Raw genomic sequence first — 26,561 nt, 5'->3', positions numbered from 1 at the left:
TCATCATAACCGTCTCTGGAGTTTACAGAGAATGGCGGAAAAACAAAAAAAGGAAAATATATATATAGTGAGCTGCAGTTCCGTTGGAGAAAATGCCTTGTTAGTGAGAGGTCAGAGAGAATAGCCAGAATGGTTTAATCTGACGTGAAGGTGACAGTAACCCAACTAACTATGTGTCACACAGCAGAAGAGCATCTCTGAGCAAACAACACATCAAACCTTGAAGTGGATGGGCTACAACAGCAGAAGACCATGAACATACACTCAGTGGCCACCTTATCAGGTATAGGAGGTACCTTATAAAGTGGCCACTGAATATGTACTCCACACCTCATACCGTCACTGACACAGTCCCTGTACTAGTGCACTGTCATGTGCCCTGCTTCTACCAGACGAGTTCCCCTTGCCAATATTCACCTTGTCACTTTATCATTTCCTGTCAGAGTCACCTCATGTTCAGATGCTCCTGCACCTTGTGTCACTTTATGCACATACAATCAGTCTATGTACAGTATATAAACTAATATTGTGCATTTACAGCCACACCCAACAGCTAGTTTTACATTGTGTTTTATAGGATTGCTTTTATATTTATTGCATTTTTAATGCTTATTGTTTTATATTATGCTGCATTGGATCTGGGGAAACAATCGTTTCGTTCTGCTTTACGCTCGTGTACTGAAGACTGACAGTGAACAATCTCGAACCTTGAAAAGGCAGAGAGCAGCGACAAAATTTGCCATCACTTTCAAGGTGCCAGTGCAGCCTTTGCCTGTTTGGGGAAAAGAATTGCCAAAGATCGAAGCTTCAAGCAAGTACAGAGCTTATTGCTTGCTGGGAACAGTGATCTCCACTCTCTTGTCTTCTCTGAGGATCATATCCTTATCGTGGTGGAGAGGCTTGAGAGCTCCTGAGACCCCAAGAATGATGCTGCCTGGAGCTTAAGCTCCTGGTAGGGTCACCCGTGGCGGTAAGGTCAATGGGGAGGGTCCAGGCAAAGAGCGATCCAACCGAGTCCTCAGTGGTGTGCTGGAAGATGACGATGTACTACAATGGCAGTGAATGATCCCCAGTCATCTTGCATGCCATAATATGGGACCCTGGGCCGGGCCTGTCAAGGACTATGTGGTGGCTGCCCGTGCATGAGCTTCCCCACGCTAAACAAAGCCACACACAAGCATCGTACCCAACTGAAGTGATCGCATTACTACTCTCCTGTGGGCTCCTGAGCCACAGCCTACCTAAAGTAGAATGCTCAAAGTAAATTGATTATCAAAGCACATATATGTCACCATAGTCAGCCCTGACATTCATTTTCTTGTGGGCCTACTCAATAAATCCATTATAGAATAATAACCATAATATAATCAATGAAAGACCGCACCCACGTGGGGCATTCAGCCAGTGTGCAAAAGACAACAAGCTGTAGAAATATGAAAAGGAAACATAGAACCATAGAACCATAGAAACTACAGCACAGAAACAGGCCTTTTGGCCCTTCTTGGCTGTGCCAAACCATTTTCTGCCTAGTCCCACTGACCTGCACACGGACCATATCCCTCCATACACCTCCCATCCATGTATCTGTCCAATTTATTCTTAAATGTTAAAAAAGAACCCGCATTTACCACCTCATCTGGCAGCTCATTCCATACTCCCACCACTCTCTGTGTGAAGAAGCCCCCCCTAATGTTCCCTTTAAACTTTTCCCCCCTCACCCTTAACCCATGTCCTCTGTTTTTTTCTCCCCTTGCCTCAGTGGAAAAAGCCTGCTTGCGTTCACTCTATCTATTCCCATCATAATTTTATATATCTCTATCAAATCTCCCCTCATTCTTCTTCGCTCCAGGGAATAAAGTCCTAACCTATTCAACCTTTCTCTGTAACTGAGTTTCTCAAATCCTGGCAAGATCCTTGTAAACCTTCTCCGCACTCTTTCAACCTTATTTATATCCTTCCTGTAATTTGGTGACCAAAACTGAACACAATACTCCAGATTCAGCAGAAATAATAATAATAATAAACAAATAGCAATAATAATAATAATAAACAAATAAGCAATAATAATAATAATAAACAAATAAGCAATAAATGTTGAGAACATAAGATGAAGAGTCTTTGAGTTCATAAGTTGTGGGAACATTTCAATGATGGGGCAAGTGAAGTTGAGTGAACCCTTTGATTCAAGAGCCTGATGGTTGAGGGGTAATAACTGTTCCTGAACCTGGTGGTGTGAGTCCTGAGGCTCCTGTATCTTTTCCCTGATGGCAGCAGCGGGAAGAAAGTATGACCCGGGTGGTGGGGTGTCTCTGATGATGGATGCAGCTTTCCTGCAATAGCGCTCTGTGTAGATGTGCTCAATGGTGGGAAGGGACTGAAAAAGTGTTACCAGTACGGGCTCCACAAAATCCTCTGACAGCTTAACTGAAGGAATTAAAATTAGCACGCTCTCCCAACCTCCCCAACACTGGGGCGCAAAATTCCCGACCACAATGTATGAAGTTCGCCACATAGCCAGACAGAGACAAGAGTTCCTCCCCACATCACAAATGCGTTTCTGAAATGACATCCAATCAACTGATTGAAAAGTATATAAAGGCCAGGCATTCGGAGGACACATCACATTCAACCGCGCATGCTGATGAAACGTTTTCAAGTAAACTGCCAAGTTCAGAGAAAAACTCATCCCATCCAGCAAATGATTTGGCAGAACTTAATACCACTGCTGATCAAAGGGGTCCACAGTTATTATGTCAAAGATTCAAAGTAGATTAATTAACCAAGTATATATACAGTATTCAACCCTCAGATTCATCTTCCCACAGACAGCCATGAAACCAAGAAAGAAAACCATGGAACCTGTTCAAAGAAAAACATCAAACCTCCAAAATTTTAAAAAAGGAACAAATCATGCAAACAGTAAAAACAAAAAATAAGCGCGAAAAACAAAGAACGTAAAACACCAAACCACAAGTCATTAAATCAGTCCAGACATATTCATTTCAGCTCAGTTCAGTTCAGTCTAGCTCTACGTTGTTCACTAACTTCAGACCACAGAACCAGTCTGCCCTGATCAACATCGCACAAAAATAGCAACAAAAAAGGAGCGACCAGAAACCAGAAACACATCATAACGTGAAATTAGGAGCGATAGAAACGGCCATTCTGCATCTAGTAGTACAAATGAGATTATTGCATTTACTGCCATGGATTTTAATTTTACCCCCTAGCAGACTTTTAAACTAAGATTCCAGAGTGGCAGAGAAAACGTGTTCCTCACCTGGACTCCCAGGATCCCAAAGATAATGAAGAAAGCACAGCAAATGAGGACGATGTTCCCGATCGGCTTTAGGGAGGAAATAAGGGTTTCAACAACCAGCTTCAAGCCTGGTGCTCGACTAATGACCCTAAGGAAAGGCAAGAGGAAGGAGAGCAAGATTGTAGGTGGCACATTTGTTAGAACTTGTAAACAATCTTTTTTTACACATTCAGAAGTAAATTCTCAGGTATTATCTATAAAGATGTGACAATGAGGGTTAAGATCACAAGACCATTAGATATTTTGTACATAGGAGCAGAATTAGGCAATTGGCCCACTAAGTCCGCTCCGCTATTCAGTAAGCGCTGATTTTCATTTAATCTCATTTTCTCCATTAACCTCCAGAGTAAGCATAAAGTGGATATCTGAACTGAGAAGTTATATCCAGCATGAATGGTTTGCTCTAGACTGCCATCGGAATAAAAGCACAGAATCCAGGATGGAGTTCTTTAAGGCTGTGCAAAGGTTGCCAAAAATGGCTGCCAAAAAGCTGCAAAGATGGCATGACAGGTAAATAGGGTCATAAAGAGAACATTTGGCACATTGGCCTTCATAAATCACGGCATGTAGCACAGGAGATGGAAAGCTATGTTGAATTTGTACAAGACATTGGTAAGGCTAAATTTGGAGTACTATATACAGTTCTGGTCACCTACATACCGGGAAGATATTAATTAGCTTGTAGAGAATTTTGGGTTTTTCTCTGAGTGCTCCAGTTTCCTCCCACGGTACTGGTTAGTAGGTTAATTGGTCACTGTAAACTTTCCCAGAATTAGGCCATGCTTAAGTCGAGGGTTGTTGGGCAGCGCAGTCTGTGGGGCCAGAAGGGCCTATTCTACTCTGTACCTCAATAAACAAATTAATTAATAAATAAGAGTCATGAAGGGACTTTGATGAATAATTCAAACCAAAATTGCTGCTTTATGGAGAAGAATGGAAAATGACAGCATTACATCTCAACAATCCTTGACTGTACTAGGCCCGGATGTATTCTTTGTTGTACCTGAGGGGACGCAGGGTACGGAGAAGCCTTAGCACCCGGAGCACGCCCAAGATCTTGGCTCCTCCTGCAGAGGCCAGGGACACGACTATGTCAATGAGGGAGACAAAGACCAGGAATCCGTCCAGAATGTTCCAGCTGCTTCTCAGGTATGCTTCATTGCCAATGTAAAACCCCAGAGAGACGACCTAAGAAACATCAAGAGCAAGAGTCACTTGAGAGTGAAACTATCTGGAGAAGAATAATTGTGATGGCATCATCATGGAAGGGGCTTAGAACCCCAGCAGCTGCTGTCTTTTTGATACATTACACTGGACAGCAAACCTTTTCAGGTTCTGCTTTCTCAGAATGTTCCTTTGTTTATGATAGATCGTTTGAAGCAGAATACAAATATAATTTCAGACTACTTGTATCACATTGGAATTTGGAGAAACAAGAAATTAACTTTTAATGAATATAATGTGTTTAATTGCATAATGGTGCTGACGCTTTGCAATAGTTCAACTAAGCTAAGAGCGTTTTGTTGATGATTTTCATTTGTACTCAGTGATTGAGGCTTCTCGCTTAAGTGTCCAACAATAACCAAACAGCATTGATGGATTCCAGTTGTCCTGATATCGTTTCTCCACGACCGCAATGTCCTGGTGAAACCTTTCACCATCCTCATCATTGACAGCACCAAGATTTGCAGGGAAGGAGTTTAAATGGGAATGCAGAAAATGAATCTTTAGTGACATGTTGCACTTCATGGTTTTGTATGCTTGAAGCATGTTGTCAACCAGCTGCACGTACATTGAATGTTTTTACATCCTTGAATGTCTTCCGTGCGATTTTCTCCAGTCCCAATAGAAGTTCTTCGAATTGCCTGTCATTAATGACCTGATTGATTTGTGGACCAACAAAAATGTCTTTCATAATCTTGGCATCAATTAATCTGACTTGAATTATGAATTGAAATAACAGATAAAGGCGATTTTAAAAATGTGCACAATAGGGAAATTTCATGGCGATTTTCATGCCAAGCAGCCCAAAGCTACACCCAAGTGTGTTCAGGAAGCAAAATCTTTGTGGTGTAGTGTTATTAAACCAAGGTACCGTGAAAGATTCCACAAAGCTGTGAGCAGAAGAGTTGGGGATCTGAGCTATCATTTACCCTTCAGCCAATATCACTAAACAGTCAACATAAGCAGGTCCTGAAGAAGGGTCTCGGCCAGAAACGGTGACCGTTCACTCTTTTCCATGAATGCTGCCTGGCCTGCTGAGTTCCTCCAGCATTTTGTGTGCATTGCTTCAGATACCCAGCTTCTGCAGATTTTCTCAAGTTTGTTATAAACTTGAATCTTTTATGTTCATCTGAGAGGGCAGATGAAACCTTGGTTCAGTGTGTCCTACTAACTTCAGCAGTGTATCACTCATGGAACACCAGGTCTCCAACAGTATTAGCACATCCAAGTTCTGATGATCAGACAAAATCTGCAGATGCTGGATTGTCTTTAAAGAAAAGATTACCATTATATGTCACATGTACATCGAAACATACTGTTCCCCCAACCTACAGACTCACTTAACACGCATCAAAATTGCTGGTGAATGCAGCAGGCCAGGCAGCATCACGGAGATGCTGCCTGGCCTGCTGCATTCACCAGCAACTTTGATGTGTGTTGCTTGAATTTCCAGCATCTGCAGAATTCCTCGTGTCTACAGACTCACTTTCAAGGACTTGACAACTCATTCTCTAGATACTTATTGCTTATTTATTTATTATCATTATTTCTTTTCTCCCCCTCTCATTATATACTTGCACAGTTTGTTGTCTTTTGCACACTGGTTGTTTGTCCATCCTGTTGGGAGTGGTCTTTCATTGATTCTATTGTGTCTCTTGCGTTTACTGTGAATGCCCTCAAGAAAATGGATCACAGGGTTGTATATGGTAACACATATGCACTTTGAGAATAAATTACTTTAAACCTTTGAGTATACAGCGAAATGCATTGCTTTGATTCAACAACCAACACAGTCTAAGTAGTACTGGGGGCAGATCACAAGTGGCTCACTCAGTTCCATCATGGGCACTAACTTCTCCACCAACAAGGACATCTTCAAAAGGAGATGCCTCTAAAAGGCAGCATCCATCATTAAGGACCCCCACCACCCAGGACACGTCTGCTTCTCTTTACCACCATCAAAGAGGAGGTACAGGAGCCTGAAGACACACACTCAGCCTTTTAGGAACAACTTCTTCCTCTCCGGCATCTAATTTCTGAATGGACAACGAACCCATGAACACTACCTCATTATTTTTGCTCTCTTATTCCACCACTTGTTTTAAATTGTGTATATACATTTCTTATTGCAATTTACATACAGTATATTTTATGTACTAGACTTTATTGCCACTTCAAAACAACAAATTTCATGATATACTGTATGCCAGAGATAATAAATCTGATTGTGTTTCTGTTCCTGAAGTGTCGCCATGCTTCTGGCACCAACAGAGCATGCCCAGTAGTTTGTGACTGGCCTACTCCCTGCTGAGAATCTCCAGCACTTCTCGTTTTCATTTCCCAATTTTGCCTCTCTGACACTCCAATAATCCTGGGAGTGCCACTCCATTAGTGTGGCAGTCCCTCAGGACTGTCGTTGGAAAATACAGTGCTCCCTCAGCACTGCCCTTCAGGCAGCACCACTGTACCTATGATCTCTGACAGTACATCGCTCTTATCGGTGACAGTGCGGCTCTCTCTCACGGCCAGATTTGGGAACAGCTTCTTTCCAACTGTGATAAGACTGCTGAACGGATCCTGACCCGGATCTGGGCCGTACCCTCCAAATATCCGGACCTGCCTCTCGTTTTTTTTGGACTTCCTTACTTTCCCTTTTCTATTTTCTATTTATGATTTATAATTTAAATTTTTAATATTTACTATCAATTTGTACTCCAGGGAGCTCAAAACACAGAATCAAATATCGCTGTGATGATTATCAATTGTTTGGCGACAATAAGGTATAAAGTATAAAGTATTAAAGTATTAATTCTGTTCCAATGGGGAAACGTTCCCTCAGTACTATTGTGGTAACAGAGTAGCACTCCCTCAGCACTGCACTTACCCACATGCCAGTCTGCTTGATAAGACTCCACAGTGGGGAGTTGAACCCACAACTCAATGCATGTTAGCATGCAAGCTCTCCAGGCAACTACTGGCAGTCAACAATGAACGTTCCCCCCTTCATTACCTAGCAGACAGAGGGTGGAAGCATACAAGGTCATGTCAGGGATATGACACACAGGGGGGTGGAACAGCTAAAGCTGCTGCCCTCCAGGTCCGGCAGCCTAGGAGCAACCCTGGCCTGTGAAGCTGTTGATGTGGTGCCTGCAGTGTTTTCCCTGAGACTCTGCGAGTTTTGTCTAGGTGCTCCACATCCAGAAGAAATGTAGGTTGAAGGATCACGTGGTCACTTTGAACTTCCCCTAGTGTTTAGATCAGGGGTTTCCAACCTTTTGAATGCCATGGAGCCCTGCCATTCACCGAGGGGTCTGTGGACCCCAAGTTGGGAACTCCTGGTTTAGATGAGGGGCAGAATTTGGGATGGAGGGAGTTGATTGGAATGTGGAGAGAATAAAATGGAATTAATGAAGAATTATTCCTCCAATAAGACTACAATCTTGTCATGGTTTGGAGGCTTGCAAGCCTCAATGTTCTCTGGAGTGAGTCCTGCTGAAGGGTTTCGGCCCGAAGCATTGACTGTACTCTTTTCCATAGGTGCTGCCTGGCCTGCTGAGTTCCTCCAGCATTTTGTGTGTGTTTCAGGGATTTACGTTTTGGCTCTTTGCAGGCTCACCCTGTCAAATAGGTCAAAGGGTAGGAGCCAGACTAAGAGCAGTCCACTGGTTCACCAGGTTCGGGGGTTCAGCTCAGGATTAACAACACAGACTGGTCAAACAAAACTGTTACTGAACCAGCAGTGAGGAATCCCTCTACATCTGAGTGTGACGGTATTCCTGAGTCTCCACCTGGGACTTGCATGGCTGACAGGAGTGAAAACTGAGAGGCACGATGAAGGAAGCCCTGATCACCGCCAAGACCGAGACTAAAATTGGTTGGCCAAGGACAGACAGAGATGGAGGACTTTCATTGCTGCTCTCAACGCCAGCAGTATAATGGCCAGTAAGTAAGTAGCAGGATTAGTGTTAATGGATGTTTGATGGTTAGCACAGATTCAGTGGTCAAGGAACTGTTACTGTGCAGTATGACTCTATGTTGTTGGACCGGGGTTTGGAATTGTTTAACTTTCCTGTGCTTGCTTGTTATTTTAAGTAATCACCTATTCATGGCGAGGGACGGCCCACTTCAGCTCACTACTCCGCTGTAGTTTACTTGACTCTGCATTGAACTGAGGGTCTGTGGACGAACTCTCTTTGTGGACTTTGGTTCTGAATGTTATTTGCTGGCTTTAATTGTTTGCATGATTTATTTTTTTCTCTGCATGTTGGGTGTTTGACGGTTTTCTTTTTCTTAATTTGTTCTTCTGAGTTTCTTGTTTTGTGGCTGCCTGTAAGGAGACGAATCTCAAGGTTGTATAATGTATACATACTTTGATAATAAATGGACTTTGAACTTTGATATACATGTAAATGTTATGTGAATTTTCAGTTGCTTCAGGTAGTTTGCTTGAAGGCTCTTAATTTTCTGTAGCAGGTGTCATACACCTTGAATCTGGCAATTTTATGGGTTTATCACTGGAATTTATGTTATTGCTAGTCTGAATATGAGATGACTTACACCCATGATTGTGTAGCCAAGTTTCCATCAAACTCAATATATAAGTTTGCTGATGACACAACAATTGTAGGCCGTATCTCAGGTAATGGTAAGTTTGAGTACACCGAGGAAATTAAGAACCTGGTGGCATGGTGCGAAGACAATAACCTATCCCTCAACATCAGCAAGATGAAGGAATTGGTTGTTGACTTCAGAAGGAGTAGCAGACCACATGACCCAATTTACATCGGTGGTGCGCAAGTGGAACAGGTCAAAAGTTTTAAGTTCCTCGGGCTCAATATCACAAATGACCTGACTTGGTCCAACCAAGCAGAGTCCACTGCCAAGAAAGCCCACCAGCGCCTTTACTTCCAGAGAAAACTAAAGAAATCTGGCCTGTCCCCTAAAACCCTCACTAATTTTTATAGATGCACCGTAGAAAGCATTCTTCTGGGGTGCATCACAACCTGGTATGGAAGTTGTCCTGTCCAAGACCGAAAGAAGCTGCAGAAGATCGTGAACATGGTGCAGCACATCACACAAACCAATCTTCCGTCCTTGGGCTCACTTTACACCGCACACTATCGGAGCAGTGCTCCCAGGATAATCAAGGACACGACCCACCCAGCCAACACACTTTTTGTCCCTCTTCCCTCTGGGAGAAGGCTTAGGAGCTTGAAGACTCGTACGGCCAGATTTGGGAACAGCTTCTTTCCAACTGTGATAAGACTGCGGAATGGATCCTGACCCGGATCTGGGTCATACCCTCGAAATATCCGGACCAGCCTCTTGGTTTTTTTACACTACCTTACTTTCCATTTTTCTATTTTCTATTTATGATTTATAATTTAAACTTTTAATATTTACTATCGATTTGTAATCCAGGGAGCAGGAAGTGCAGAATCAAATATCGCTGTGATGATTGTACGTTCTAGTATCAATCGTTTGATGACAATAAAGTATCAAGTATTAAGTACTTTAATTGCTTTTTCCTTATTTTTTTGTGTTCTCTCAGCTCCTCTTCCTTGTTTGTTTTCCACTCTTGTGACCCTTAATAAAACAATCACAAGCAATAGGTTTTATGCCTCTTTGTTGACTTCCGAAGAAACTTTGGGTCACAGAAGTATCAGGTTCTAACAATGTTCTATGACAGCAGTGAATCCTTCAACTTGCAGTGGCTCTTTAACTTGTGTTCAGTGCACGAAAATGATCTCTTAAACTTTAGTGGTAAATTAGGTCACTAGTATCTTGCTTAATCAACTTGAAGCTAAATGGGACATTTGTCTTGAAGCCTGCCTCCCATCTGTTCTGTCATCCTTATGCTGGGTGAGTCCAGATTCCAGTTCAGTCATTGGTGCTGCTCGAGCTCAGGATGAGAAATGCAAACTCGTGGAACTAGCTCGGTGACCGAGGAAGAAAAGCAACTGGATTCCAACTGAAGTTTTCCAGTCACAATGGCACCGAGCTACAGTCTCTGTCGATGTCATGGCTCAGACTTGGTTAGTGATTTAGGTTTGTAGGGATGGTTCTGGGGGACACAGAAGGGAGTTAGGGGCCAGGTAGATTTAGGGATCATGCTGGAGCCTAGGTCTTCACTCCACGAGGTGGACGTATGACGAAGTGCGTTTCTGTATGGATCACAACAAAATGCTGGAGGAACTCAGCAGACCAGGCAGCATCTATGGAAAAGACTAAACAGTTGACTTGTTGGGCCGGGACCTTTCTTCAGTGCCCTGATGAAGGGTCTCAGCCTGAAACATTGACTGTTTACTCTTTTCCATAGATGCTGCCTGGCCTCCTGAGTTCCTCCAGCATTTTGTTGTGATTTTCATCATACGTTCACCTCATGGAGTGGAGGTCTAGGCTCTGGCATGGCCTCTAACTCTCCCTAAAGCCTAACCTGGCCCCTAACTCCCTTCTGTGTCCCCCAGAACTATCCCTACAAACCTAAAACACAAACCTAGTCTGAGCCATGACATCGACAGAGACTGTAGCTGGATGCCATTTTGACTGGAACCCTTCAGTTGGAAGCCAACTACCTTTCCTCCTCGGTCAGCGAGCTGGTTCCACGAGGTTGCATTTCTCATCCTGAGCTTGAGTAGCGTCAATGACTGAACTGGAATCTGGCCTCACCCAGCATATGGGTGTGATGAAATTTCACCACCTCGGAAGGAGGGGGGCTTCACCGGTTCAATCTTCCGCTGTGGTTACATGTGTTACTAGGGAGGTGGGCTGCCCCAACAGGGCATGTGATTAAATAGACAGGGATTTGGATAGCTCTTACCTTTAGGGTCATTTCTGCAACAAAAATGGCGGTGAAGAAGTAGTTGGAAACACTCAAGAAGATTCGTTCCTGCGAAAAGAGAAGTTCAATTAGCATTGCAGACACGGCATACACAATGGGTTAATGGTTACCAGTCAATCTGTAATGGGTTCAGATGACCAATACATCAAACAGAAATCTCCTTACAATAATTATGCTTAATTTTAATAGTTATTAAACTTCAGAACGTATGTATGTTGAGAGAAAATCACAAACATGAGAAAGTCTGCAGATGCTGGCTTTCCAAAGCAACACACCCAGTACACCAGAGCAACTCAAGTCAGGCAGCATCTATGGAAAAGAGAAAACAGTCAATATTTCAGACCGAGACTCTTCTTCAGGACCGAGAAGGAACGGGGGAAGACGCCAGAATAAAAAGGTCGGGGAGGGGAAGGAGAATAACCAGAAGCTGATGGGTGAAGCCAGGTGGGTGGGAAAGGTAAAGGGCTGGAGAAGGAAGAATCTGATTGAAGAGGAGAGTGGACAATAGGAGAAACAGAAGGAGGAGGGACCCAGGGGGAAGTAAGAGGCAGGTGAGAAGTCAGAGTGGGGTATAGAGGAAGGGGGGAGTAGAGAGAAGGGTATGATAAGTGACTAGCTAGTGGTCAGCATAATGCTTTACAGCTGTGAGATAGGGGATCAGTTCCGGCCGCTGTCGGTAAGAAGTTTGCACATTCCTCCAGTGCACACGAGGGTTTCCTCCAGGTGCTCTGGTTTCCTCCCACATTCCTAAGACTTATGGGTTAATGTTAGTAAGTTCAGGTATGCTATGTTGACAGCAGAAGCAAGCTCAATTTCAAAGGCTAAGAGAAGCTCGGGCAGGTACATGGGTGGGAGTGGTCCAGGCACAGATTGATGGGAGTAGGTAGTTTAAATGGCTCAGCATGGACTAGATGGGCCAAAGGGCCTGTTTCTGATCTGTACTTTTCTATGATGCTAAGCATGGCGACAGTTGCGAATTGCCCAGTGCAATTCCCGCTGATTTGATGCAAACGATGCAGTTCACTGTATGCTTTGATGTACATGTGACAAGTAAAGCTAATCTATCTGTCTGTCTGTCAGTGGGAACAAATCTTCAGGGAAGTGGACAGATCGTCAATGGATTATACCGATTTATCCCAGATGATGCATTCAACTCCTTGAGCAGTGACATCTGTTCACAACAGGCAGGTGGTGAGAACTCCATCACACTCCTGGCACGTCCCTGCGAGGCGCAGAGGATTTAGGCTGCCTTGAAGTAACAACCTGAGGCTGTTTGTTTTATCCACATAAACCTGGACAGAGAGCTTTGGTATCTCGGACAGAGTAGCATTCTCTCTGCAACCTACTGTTTCTATTTGCTTACTTGTATTGTTTGCAAGATCTACTTTTCTCCCGTGGGTGCTTTGACGGTCTTCTTTTCGTTAGTGGGTTCTATTAGGTTTCTTTGTTTCATGGCTGCCTGTAAGGAGATGAATCTCTAGACTGTGTATAGCATACATACTTTGATGAATGTTTTTTGAACTTTGAACTTTGAATAGTGAAAGGCCCAGATTGAGTGGACACAGAATGTTCCCATTAGTAGGGGAAATCTAGAATCCAAGGGCACAGACTCAGAATCAAGGGATGTCCCTTTTGAACTGAAATAAGGAGGAATTTCATCATCCAGAGGGTAGAGGATCTGTAGAATTCATTGCCACAGATAACACTACTACTACTACGTTGACCCAGGCCTAGGGGGCCGGCGTCGGGCACGATGACGGATCCTCCACTTCTCCCTCTCCCTCATCAGTGTGTTCAGTTCATCTACATTAGCCGCGCCGTTGTCTTCTAGGAGCGTGTTGACCATAGTCTTGGGAGGGAGCCCAGGGTTCATCCTCCCGTGCTTGGGCTCCCATATGATGACTAGGCTGGCAGGTAGCTCGGGGTGGCGCAGACAGTGCCCCACTAGTTGCAGTCTTCTAGCCTCGATTTTAGTGGTGAGCATCGGCAGGTCGTCACAGAGTTCGTCATGTACTGTTGCCAACTCACATCAAGAGCCACCCGGAGCATTCATGTATAGCAGCCATCTAGAGACTTCCGCATAGTCTTGGTGAGTGTCCACGTCTCGCATCCGTACGTGAGAATGGACTCTATGACTGCTATGAAGATCCCCTTAAGCCCTCTGGTCAGGTTCGACTTCCAGATTATGATGACAGACAACACACAGATAGCAGGGGAGGCCAAATCATTGGGTATATTTGGTGTGGGAGGTTAAGGGTTACAGGGAAAAGGTGGGATGATGGCGTGGAGGACAAGAAATTCAGCCATGATTGAATGTCAGTCTTGAAGTGTGATTTTGGAAGTGCAAGAGCCTCTGTGTTTTTTTTTGGTTTGGGTCTTTTCTGTTTTTTTTTTTATGTCTGCTTACTGCCTGCCATTTTTTAGCCAAGGAGTGGTGAATCTGTGGAATTCTTTGCCACAGGCAGCTGTGCAGGCCAAGTCTTTCTGTATATTCAAGACAGAGGTTGATAGATTCTTGACTGGTCAGGGCATGAAGGGATACAGGGAGAAGTAGGGAGATTGGGGCTGAGAGAAAATGGCTCAGCCACGATGAAATGGTGGAGCAGACTTGATGGGCCAAATGGCCTAATTCTGCTCCTGTATCTTATGGTCTTATTTCTGGATCTTACTGGTGCATCAAGAACTTAGATTACTGAATTTGTGTTTAGATTACAACATTTCTGAGTTGATCCAGTTGCCTGTTTTTTTACCCATCTTGGCTAAAGGAAAGCAAAACTTGCTTTCAAATCTGCACGCCAACTCCAGTTTGCATCACGGTTTCTGCAACTGGGTTCATTCACAGTCCTCAGTGGTACAGTGGTAGACTGCTGGCCTTTCAACCCAGTGACCTGAGTTCAGTTTCTAATCAAACCACTTCCCTTGCACTACCTCCTTTAGTTTTTGATTCCTTAACCCTCTGAATCAGGGTTACCAGTCAGTCATCTGCTGTTTGTGGGATCCTGTGTGTAATTTGTCTGTTGCAACATGTCTTGATAATAACAGTGCCTTGTTTTCAGTGACAGCCCATGAAGCATCTGATGTAAACACAACAGCTTTCAGTGAGAAGACAAAATGAATCAATGTTATGGTTATATCTTGCCGGATTATTGACAGACAAAAGTGCGGAAAGGAAATGCATACTTTTAATTAAGTCATGGAGTCATGATCGGACAGATGGGGCTCATCAGCCGTGGTTGGCAGCTCATCGAGGAGAAGGAAAAACTCTGATCTCAAACCTCCACTGCCTTGTGGCTATACCCGCTCATGGGAAGGCTTCAGGAGTAAACCCCGAGGGAAAAGTTCTGAGCTGGAGTCCCTAAGCATGAGCTCAACACTGACTAGCAACTCCCGCCGTGCAGCCAGCGCCAGACTGTATCGGTCTCTGCCGTTCCATTGGTTTTATCAGATGCGTGGAGAGGGGGAGATTGCTATGTGGGCAACAGCTTGCTCGCCATATCGTACTGCCCAGGTTTGCGTATCTAGACAGTGAGGACACAACATCCACGGTCAACCCTGACTGATGGAGGCCTCGTAGTCGTAAAGTACTACAGCATGGACATCGGCCCTTCAGACCTAGGTTGTGCTTACCTGGTCCCATCTACCTGCACCCAGACCACTGCCCTCCATACCCCTCCCCTCCATGCACCTATCCAATCTTCTCCTAAGTGTTACAATTGAACCTGTATTGACCCCTTCTGCTGGCAGCCCGTTCCACTCTCTGAAGTGAAATAGTTCCCCCCCCACCCCGCAATTCCCCTTAAATATTTGATTGTTCCTGGCGTCAGTGTTCACATAACTAGGACTTGCGTTATACACCAGTTGCTCATATGACCATATGACCATATGAGCGGCTGATGCACATCACAAGTCCTGGTTATGTGACTACTGACGCCTGGCAAACAACCTCGGAAGAGTATTGATAATGTCTGGGGCTCACCCGTCTTGTAAAGATACTGCCCAGAAGAAGGCAACTGCAAATCACTTCTGCAGAGAAATTTGCCAACAACAATCATGGTCAAGACGTGGTTGCCCACACCATAACACACAGCACATAATAATGATGTTATGTGTCTACAATGCAGCATTGCAAGTCTTTCATGAATTAGGTGAGACCTTATTCACTGAGTGAAAAACACATGTTCAGCTGAGAATTTACAGCAGAGTGTTGTGTCTGCCTTTGGCATCCCTTCTATGCTCAAATGAACCAAAAAATGTGTCCAAAATGTCTTGTTCTATTGCTGATATCCCCCTTATTGCAACTGACTGCCAGTAACTGCCTCTGCAAAATAGCAATATTCCAAGATATACTCCACTAATGCTCCCACTACTGCTCAAATTTCAGGTACATGTTAAAGTTTAGATTAATTTTTTACCATTAACACAAGAGATTCTGCAGATGCTGGAAATCCAGAGCAACACACACACACAACATACAGGAGGAACTCAGCAGGTCAAGCAGAATTTATGGAGATGAATGGACAGTTGATGTTTTGGGCCAGGACACTTCCTCTGAACTATCTATTCGTTTCCATTGATGCTGCCTGACCTGCTGAGATCCTCCAGCATTTTCAAGATTCAAAGTACGTTTATTATCAAAGAATATATAAATTATACAACCTTGAGATTTGTCTGCTAACAGGGAGCTACAAAGTAAGAAATCCAGAAGAACCCAATTTAAAAAAAAGCCAGAAATAAAGACAACCCCAAAGTGCATGGAAAGAGAAAAAAAAACACAAATCATGCAAACGGCAACAACTGTATTCTGAACTAAATTGAGTCATTGGATCCAAATCCCTGGAACAGCCCGGAATAGGTCCGAAGCCTCTGTATTCATTCATCATATTAGTGGGGCAAAACACCACAAAGTTTGCAGATGCAAAGCACAGCAGCCAGGGGCAGTCTCACAATCTCAGCGTCATGGAGACAGGAGTAAACATCACAGGAGAGCAAGCGAAACCGGCCTGACTCTTGACGCCCTGCCTATTTGTGTGTCTTGCTTCTAATGTCTTGTGTTAAACCCCTGACTCAGAAACCGTATCAACCATTACCAGAATGGAGAAAATTATTTGCTCCCTGAAGATGCTGCTTGTCTTGTCGAGATCCCCCAGCACGTTCTTTGTTACCCCAGAGTCCAGCATCTGTAGTCTCCTGTGTGAAGTCTATTTAAGTTTCACTGAGAGAGTTAAACATTACAAATTTCATACTGAGGTTGAGGCAGTCTCTTTCTCTCCCAATAACAGAGGACAAGAGCTCTCTCCCATGCATTAGGGTCACTTTGTTGTACTTATGTGGTGATGGAGGGTCATAGGGTTTTAACTTATGACTCTGAGTCAAATTTCTTTTTCAGGGTGGCACAGTAGTGTAGCATAAAAAAGGCCTGAAGGATCACTGGGGACCCGAATCACTCCAATCACAAACTGTTCCAGCTGCTCCCATTCGGGAAATGGTACCGCAGCATTAAAGCCAGGTCCAACAGGCTCCGGGACAGTTTCTTCCACCAGCCCATCAGACTGATTAACTCACGCTGATACAATTGTAATTCTAAGCTATATTGACTGTTCTGTTGTAAATCTTACTGCACATATTACTTATTACAAATTACTATAATTTGCACATTACACATTCAGACGGAGACGTAACGTAAAGATTTTTACTCGTCATGTATGTGAAGGATGTAAGAAATAAAGTCAATTCAATTCAAAGCACTTTACAATGCCATCAACCCGGGTTCAATCCCCCGCTGCTGCCTGTAAGGAGTTTGTACGTTCTCCCCATGACCGTGTGGGTTTCCTCCGGGTGCTCTGGTTTCCTCCCACAGTCCAAAGATGTACCGGTTGGTAGGTTAATTTGTCACATGGGTATAATTGGGTGGTGCAGGATCATTTGGCTAGAAAGGCCTGTCACTGTGCTATATCTTTAAATAAATAAGTATAACCAGTCTTTCCATCAATGGGTCTAGTTCTTTGGACGGTCTGTCCAAGATAGTTAGCCCTTGAAATTTTCCAATCATCTGTGGAGGGAAAGGAACTATCAACATTTCAGTTCAAGAACCTGGATCAGAATCATCGGATGTTTTAGATACAATGTTTACATCCACCTTCATCCTCTGATAGACATAGAAGTTCCAAAGTAAAATTGAAGGTTCTATACTCATGGTTAACTTCAACTGGCCTCAAGGAAAACGTATTATCGTGGCTGAACATTCCCATTCCCATTCCTGTTCTGACATGCTGATCCAAGGCCTCCTCTTGTGCCAAGATGAGGCCACCCTCAGGGTGGAGGAGCAACACTGTATGTCCCGTCTGGGTACCCTCCAACCTGATGGCATGAATATCAATTTCTCCTTCCGGTGAACAAATGTCCTCCCCTGTCCCTTCATCTATACCCCAGTCTGACCTTCCACTTCTTCTCACCTGACTATTTCTCTCCTCCTTCGCTTTCTCCTATGATCCACTCTCCTCTCCTATCAGATTCCTTCTTCTGCAGCCCTTGACCTTGCCCACCCACATGGCTTCACCTATCACCTTCCAGCGAGCCTCCTTCCCCTCCCTTCCACCTTATTATTCTGGCATCTTTCCCCTAACTCCTCAGTCCTGAAGAAGGGTCTCGGCCCGAACATCGAGTGTTTATATTCATTCCCTAAGATGCTCCCTGACACGCTGAGTTCCTCTCGCATTTTGTGTGGCGTTTATCTGATTATTATCATGTTGCTGTTTGTGGGCTGTTCCCTACGACACTATATTGACTACAATTCAAAAGGTACAACTTAGGCCGTCACAATCTTTGGGGTGACCTGAGTTTGTGAAGGTGCAGGACTTTTTACGGGCGAAAGTTGAGAGGTGACTCACTGTGCTTCCCTGGTCAATCTCGGGTCTCTCCAGTGCAACCGTGATGCAGTTGAGGAAGATGAAAGCTAGGACGATGTAATCGAAGAGCTTGTGGGCAATGATCATTTGACACATCAGGCGGAACCTGGGTGGGAAAGAGAGAGGAGGCAGAAACAGAACAGTCACTGATGATCGTGTAGGAACCCACTATGGTTTAGGTTAAAAAAAAATGAGTCAAGCAGCCTCTGTGGTAGGAATGGACAGTTGGTGTTTCATGGTGAGACACTTTAGCTAGAGTTAGATGGTCCAGGTATGTGCTGGTGCGTGGTCAAGTGGTTAAGGCATAGGTCTAGTGACCTGAAGGTCGTGAGTTCGAGCCTCAGCTAAGGCAGCGTGTTGTGTCCTTGAGCAAGGCACTCAACCACACAGTTTTCTGTGATGACACCGGTGCCAAGCTGTATGGGTCCTAATGCCCTTCCCTTGGACAACATTGGTGGCATGGAGAGGGGAGACTTGCAGCATGGGCAACTGCCGGTCTTCCATACAACCTTGCCCAGCCCTGCGCCCTGGAAACCTTCCAAGGTGCAAATCCGTGATCTCATGAGACTAATGGATGCCTATAAAAAGATGGTCCAGGTTAATCGGGGGTTTATCCTCTGCCCTTGTTAGAACACTTCAATCCAAATTGAGAATGGTCTCCTAACAAGGAACTAAGCAACAGAGATAAATGAAAGTCTGTACAAATCTGTAGTAAATGGTGACTTCAGCGAAGTTCTGGGATAACTGACATGCCAAGGGACAAGTCCCACAGGCTAGACAGTCCAAATTATGGAGGAAGATCTCAGGATTCCCGGGAATGAAAGGGTTAACATATGAGGAGTGTTTGATGGCTCTAGGTTTGTACCCACTAGAGGTTAGAAGAATGGTGGGGTAGGGGTGGAATCTCTTTGAAACCTATTGAATATTGAAAGGGCTAGATATAGTGGACATGGAGAGGATGTTTCCTATAGTGCGGGAGTCTAGGACCAGGGGGCACAGCCTCAGAATAGAAGGATGTCCCCTTAGAACAGAGATGAAGAAGAATTTCTTAAGCTACAGGGTGGTGAATCTGTGGAATTCATGGCCACAGAGGGCTGTGGAGGCCATGTCATTGGCATATTTAAAGAGGAAGTTGATAGGTTCTTCATTAGTAAGGGTGTCAAAACTCATGGGGAGAAGGCAGGAGGATGGGGTTGGGGGGGATAATAAATCAGCCATGATAGAATGGTGCAGCATACTCAATGAGCTGAATGGCCTAAATCTGCTCCTATGTCTTATGGATTTTCAGACAGAGGATGGTAATTTTGTGGAATTTTCCCCTATGGAGAGTTGGAGATCCTTAGTAGCCCAGAAGGATGAAGGCAGAGGGATCACAGAGTGGAAATATGGGATTCTCCCTCTCAACAAATCCATTGGTACTGGAATTAAATTGGAAGTCTCTAAATTCTTTATGCTGGTTCCTTTCCTGGTGTGAATGCTACTGTTACTGGAACCAAACGTGGCCACCATCAGCAAGTGCACAAAGGGTTGGATTGTCTCCTCCTGCTCTGCAGTGTCAGTATAAATGAAGAGAAGTTACACCAAACCCAATCGCATTAAAGTCATTGGTGCTGAGGGAAATCACTTAAGAACCAGTAATGAGCAGCCATTGCCATATCTGCATCACCTTCCTTCTCTACAGACATATCTGCTCCACCTGCTGGAGGATTGGATGAGATAAAGGATCAGTCCTGATCTCTCTCTCTCTCTCTCTCTCAATAGCTGCTATTTGTATTTATACTGTTCTTAAAACATGAATATTGGGGGAAGGCAGAGCAGAGCAGCTCACTTGAGCTGGAAGGAGAAAGATATGTTTTGGGTTGAGTTGGCATCTGGCCAGAACCAATGGAACAGAAAGGGAGTCTGTTCCTCAGTTCAGCAAAGAAAGTGATTCCCAGTCTGGAGAATCACAACACAACAAACTCCTATGCCTCCTGCTTGATGAGTCTTCAGTGTTAGTGATACCAGCAGAACCTGGGCCTCAAGGTAATGAGACTGCAGACATTGGAATCTGGTGAAGCAAACAAATTGTTGGAGGAACTCAAAAGTCCAGAAGCATCGGTGGAGCAAAATGAACAGTCAACATTTCATGTCAAAACTCTTCATTTAGACTGAGAAGTAAAGAGGAGAGAGTCAGATCTGAAACAGTGGCTGTCCATTTCCCTCCTCACCTGCTGAGTTTCTCCGACATTTAGTTGTTTTTTTTTTCCTTTCCCCAATGGTAACTTGCCACCATAGGTTTGTATTTATATTTGTGGAGAGTAAACAGAGTTCATCTGTCAGGTCCATAAAATCTGGAACAAAATAAAGCCAAAAATACTGGAGGAACTTGGTGAATCAGACAGCATCTGTGGAGGGAAATAGCATTGGAAAACTGGGAAAACGGGTGGGTTTTAAATGACAAAGGGGCCAGAGGAGTGGAGAAAGTAAAGGGAATAAATACCTGAGAATAAAATCCAGGTAAATCCGTGAAAAAGTTGTCCAACAAAGAGAAGCTAAATAAAGGATGTGGAAGCTTTGGGGAGGGTGCAGAGGAGATTCTCCAGGATGCTGCCTGGATTAGAGAGCAAGGCTTATGCTAATAGGTTGAGCAAGCTGGGGCTTTTCTCTCTGGAGTGAAGGAGAATAAGAGGTGACTTCTTAGAAGTATAGAGTTGATAGAGATGATAAGAGACTTTGATAGAATGGATAGCCAGAGACTTTTTTCCCAGGGAGAAGCTGGTTTATATAAAGGGCATAATTTTAAGGTGGTTGGAAAACATAGAGGGTGTGGATGTCAGAGGTGCTCCAAGAGAATCTTGACGTGGTTTGGAGGCTTGTGCGCCTCAGTAACCCCGAGAGCGATGTTGGCTGGTGTCAGGTCTTTATGCTTTGGCTGTTGGTAGGTTCACCCATACCAAATGGGTTAAAGGGTAGAGACCAGACTAAGAGAGGTCCACTGGTTCTCCAGGTTTGGGGGTTCAGCTCGGGGCTAACAACCCTGACTGGTCAAACAAAATTGTCAGATGAACAGCAATGAAGAATCTTTCTACATCTGACCTGCGTCTCCACTCAGTAGTGAAAACTGAGAGAAAGCTACTGATGTGATGACGGAAGCCCTGAACATCGCCAGAGATGGAGAATCTTCATCACTGCCCTAAACGCCAGTGGCGTAACAGGCAGTAGATTGGAGTAGAGAGATGACAGGGGTGAAGTTTTTACACAGAGAGTGGTGGGTGCATGAAATGCCCTGCCTGGGGTGGTGGTAGAGGCAGATACATTAAGAACATTAAGAAACTCTTAGATTGGCAAATTGGCAACTAGATGATAGACAAATGGAGGGCTATGTAGGAAGGAATGGTTAGATTGAGCTTAGAGTTGTTAAATGGCACAACACCCTGGGTTGAAGGGCCTGTACTGTGCTGTAATGTTCCATGTTTAATGCTGTATGTTCTACGTGAAATATACTGGATACCCTTACTGCACTGACCTCAGAGCTGTTGGAATTCTTTGGGACAACTCCAACTCCAAGGGCAGCAGAGTAGTATAGCGTTGGCATATCGTTTTACAGCGCCAGTGTTCTGGGTTCAATCCCTGACTCTTTCTGTACGGATTTGGCACGTTCTCCCAATGACTATGCGGCTTTCCTCCCCGTGTCCGGGTTTCTTCCCACATTCCAAAGACACACAAATTAGGGTAAGTAAGTTGTGGGCATACTATGCTGGTGCCAGAAGCATGGTCACATTTGCGGTTGTCCCTGGCAACGGTGTTGGTTATCGACACCAATGACACATTTCAATGCATGCTTGAATATTCCAATATACATGTGACAAATTATGATAATCTTTCATCCAACTTCTCTCCATAAATACCTGGACAGCCACCAGGTACTTAAGGGACGCTGCTGTAAATTTAACCCAGTGTGAGCAAGTGGGACTTTCATTCACAAATTCTGGAAAACCGGTAATGAAAGCCATAGTACAGGTATAAATATAAACATAAATAAGAATTTCAAAATATAAAATATTGTATATACACAGTACTATACGTAAAATATAAATATAAGCAGAAACTAGTGGGCAAGGTCATGATCTAAATTATCATCTGGCTGAAAATAAAAACAAAATGCTGAAGCATTGCCACCATTTTCTGTCTTTATTTCAATGTGAGTACGATCTCATTTGCCCTCCTGTAATGTTTATCACTTCACACCTTTCCCTCCGACCTCTGCCTGAGGTCACACATTCCAAGTTGGGAACCTTTGATTTAAGCCCTACATATCCCTTTATAATAGGGTCACATTAAGGTACAACTAGGTTGTGGAGGACTAATATTTTCCAATTCCCCCATCTCACCGTGTAGGGCTCCCCACTCCCCACAAAGGCCAAACATAGAACATAGAACATAGAACAGTATAGCACTCGAATGGGCTCTTCAGCCCACAGTGTTGTGCCAAATTAGCTAAAAAGCAAGTTAAAAACACCCAAACACTAATCCCTCATATTTACACCATGTCCATATCCCTCCATCTTCCTTACACTCATATGCCTATCTAAATGCCTCTTAAAAGCCTCTACCACCACATCAGGCAGCATATTCCAGGCATCCACTACTCTCTGAGTAAAAAACTTACCCCTCACATCCCCCTTGAACATATCCCTCTCACCTTCAATGCATGCCCTCTGGTATTAGACATTTCTACCTTGGGAGAAAGATACTCCCTGTCTGTTCTATCTGTGCCTCTCATAATCCTATAAACCTCTATCAGATCTCCCCTCAGCCACCGCCATTTCAGAAGAAACAACTCAATTTTATCCAGCCTCTCATGAGAGCGCCTGCCCTCTAGAAGATCCAGATATGGTGACAGCTGCTCATTATTTAAGACAAATGATCTCCCCTGAACGTATGTCCTTTAAGGGTTTTAGCAGTGGCACTCAATTTATACTTGCTCTTCAGTGCAGGAGGGTGACGGATAGGTCTCTGAGTCCTCACTGTCATATATCTTCAATCCACTCTTCCCCCACACTCTTACACATTCCCTCCAGCCAATGATCCAACATACTCAGTTTTCCAGTTGAAATTTCCGATTGGCTCTGGTACCAACAGCTTCTTGGAAGGAAAATTCCAGATTCCCACTCTCCTTTGTGTGAATGAGTAGGTTTTAACATCTGCTTTGCACTTTGGTGTCTAGTTTTGTTTTGGCCCCTTACTCTGGACTCTTCCCCCAACCACCTCCTCCCCCAGACCAGTGGAAATAGATTTACTCTCCTCACATCTCTTTTAGTTATGACTGCTAGGACGTGCCAGCTCTGTATGAACAACATGGTGTAAGGAATGAAAAGGTTAAGTGTTCTGCTGATAAATGTCCTTACCTATTCTGTGGGGAGAACAGGTAGACCGACCAGTCTGCCCTTGTCTCACACCAGTCTGGCTTGTAAATCTCTATCATCTTCTGAATTCGGAAACAGAGACTCTGAAACAAACATACACACAGGTCAATTCTCACAAAGAGCAACTTTCGATTTGTAAATGCTGGTGTCTAGCCATTGTTTCTCTGAGGCATTGCTGTACCGCCCGGTTGTGGGTCTGATGAGGTGAAGGTCTTCATTTGCTATTGCGTTCAGGAACTGGTGAGTGGTAAAAATCTACAAAGACTCGAGTACCTCACAGGAAGGAAAATCTTCCAAGTGAAATACACGCAGTGGCTACTTTACCAGGTACAGTACCGTATCTCCTGTAGTCATTGTGGTCTTCTGCAGCTGTAGCCCATCTATTTCAAGTTTCAATGTGTTGTGCATTGACAGAGGATCTTTGCACACCACTATTGTATTCTGTAGCTATTTAAAACTGTCACTTGAACCAGTCTAGCCATTCTGCTCTGATCTCTTTCATTAATAAAGCTCTTTCACCCACAGAACTGTTGCTCCTGGCTGATTGCTTTTCGCACCATTCTCTGTAAACTCTAGAGACCGTTGTGCATGAAAATCCCAGGAGATCAGCCATTTCTGAGATACTCAAACCACCCCATCTGGCACCAACAATCATTCGACAGCCAACGTCGGATCACGTTTCTTCCCCATTATGATGTTTAGTCTGAACAACAACTGAACATCTTGACCATGTCTGCATGCTTTTATTCATTGAGTTGCTGCCACATGATTGGCTGATTAGATATTTGCATTAATGAGCAGGTGTACAGGTACATGCAATAAAGTGGCCTCTGAGTGTACATTTGTTAATCCAAAGAGTCACCCAAACAGTCCTACTATTCTTTCCTGAGATGGTGCCAGAGACAACTTCTTCGAGCTCATCCGCAAAGCAGCTTAAATTCCTCTCTTGAATTACTTTTTTCCCCTTTTTCAAGGTGGCTCAGGTTCTGTCAGACTCCATGATTTGCAGCAGTCCTTACACTGGTGGGGTCCCACTTCCGGAATTCGCTGACCAGCTGTTTTCGATATCTCCGGGAGCTGCTTGGAAGACATTCACCCACAGGGTGCGGCCTTGCGCGGTCCTGCGGACTCGATTCCTCGCCTGGTGTTGGCTACCGAGGTGTCGCTGGAGAACCAAACATCACGACAGCTGTTGGAGGCCTCTGCACTCGGATGATCTCTCTCTCCCTCTCTCTCTTTATTGATGGTGGGGGGGGGGGTGCGAAGTTTGCTGCCATTTCTGGAGTTGGAGAAACTCAGAATAAAAATGACGCTGCAGACTATAACATCATAACAGCGAGCGTTTTGTTGGTCTCCCCTCTCGCTGTTGAAAAGGGGCGACATCTCTTTGTCCCGTGTTACTGAGAGAGAGAGAGCCTGTGGCACATCTTATTGTTGTAATATAAAAGCAAATATCTTATCAGTCAATCACGTGGCAGCAACTCATTGCCTAAAAGCATGCAGACATGGTCAAGAAGTTCAGTTGTCCAGACCAAACATCAGAATGAGGAAGAAACGTGATCTGAGTGTTTTTTGTTGGACTGCAGCTCATGATCTCTTTGGGGTCTTTGCTACTGCTTGCTTGGCGGGTTGCGGGCACTGATGCTTCCTGCCGGGACAAGTGGGGGGAGAGGGGAGGGTTGATGCTTTGCCACTGCTTGTGTGTGGGAGGGGGAGGTGGTGTTGGGGTTCTAACGTTTTTTCTGTCATTCATTCTTTGGGGTTTTCTTCTGTTTCGTGGATGTCTGTGAAGAGTAAGAATTTTGGGTTGTATACTGTATATTAATTGTGACCATTGAACAATTGATTTCCCAACAATTCTTTCCTTCTTCAAATACTTATCCTTTTGGACACTTTAATAGAATCTAATTTTGATGTTCTATTAGAGAATGCATTCAAAACTCAAACCACCTTGACGTGGTAATGCTGATTTCACCTTGTGCCAATGCAAGATGAAAACACTTTAGTGTCATAGAGTTATCGATCACTTCAAGACAGAATCGGCTTTTAGGCCCATCTAGTCCATGCTGAACTGTTAGGTCTGTGGTCTTTGGTTACCTAATCAGGTTCTGTTTATAAATCACAAATGGTCTTAAACATCTGATTTTTGGTGCATGTCGTGCCAGCATTTCACAGCAAATTCCTAATATATGTAAATGTGTATTCAGCGGCCACTTTGTTGGGTACATCTGTATACCTGCTCATTAGAATCAGAATCAGGTTTAATATCACTGGTGTATGTGGTGATATAAAAGCAAAGGAGGAGAAGATGGCCGCGTGACACAGCTTGCGCGGCCCCTCCGGTGGTGATGTCTGTAATCTGTCAAGTAGGGGGCCGTGCACATTCCTGATTTGATGGAGACAGACGTGAAAGAACAGAGGAACATCTGGAGAAACTTCTGAAATGCTTTTCTCGCTGCCGCTGTTACTGTGTGATCTGGAATCTCCAGAGGGGAAGGCCCCGAGTCCTCGGCTTTGCTTGCTGCTCAGCGGCCGGTACGGGGTCGAGGTGCTCGGCAGAGGTGGTGCTCGGTGCTCGGTGTCGAAGGGCTGGTCGGAGGCTCGAAGTTTTCAGATGGACTCAGAGTCGGCTGTGGTCGGGTGCTTCCAATGCATCGACAGTTGTCGGTGCCTGGAGGTTTATGGCAGAGTTTCTCCCTTCCGCCACCTGCTATCAGGGACTATCGGGAGTCGATCGGAACTTTGAGACTTTTTTTTACCATTCCCATGGTCTACTCTTTATCAAATTATAGTATTGCTTTGCACTGCGGTAACTATATGTTATAATTATGTGGTCTTGTCAGTGTTAGTCTTTGGTTTGTCCT

General features: G+C 44.3%; 1 protein-coding gene across 1 annotated transcript in view; it reads right to left on the bottom strand.

The window, feature by feature from the left end:
• The window catches only part of LOC140205397 (voltage-dependent T-type calcium channel subunit alpha-1I-like), a 426,562-nt gene that overhangs the window by 127,234 nt on the left and 272,767 nt on the right, over positions 1-26,561 (bottom strand). The window contains exons 16-20 of the mRNA XM_072272989.1: positions 23,680-23,780; positions 18,272-18,395; positions 11,364-11,432; positions 4,323-4,507; positions 3,281-3,407 (exon numbers count right to left, since the gene is read on the bottom strand). Coding sequence (XP_072129090.1) covers positions 3,281-3,407; positions 4,323-4,507; positions 11,364-11,432; positions 18,272-18,395; positions 23,680-23,780 — 606 coding nt within the window. The remainder of the gene's footprint in view (positions 1-3,280; positions 3,408-4,322; positions 4,508-11,363; positions 11,433-18,271; positions 18,396-23,679; positions 23,781-26,561) is intronic.

Source organism: Mobula birostris, chromosome 11 (genome assembly GCF_030028105.1).
Source record: "Mobula birostris isolate sMobBir1 chromosome 11, sMobBir1.hap1, whole genome shotgun sequence".
Taxonomy (NCBI): Eukaryota; Metazoa; Chordata; class Chondrichthyes; order Myliobatiformes; family Myliobatidae; genus Mobula; species Mobula birostris.
This window is presented reverse-complemented; position numbering and strand designations above follow the sequence as displayed.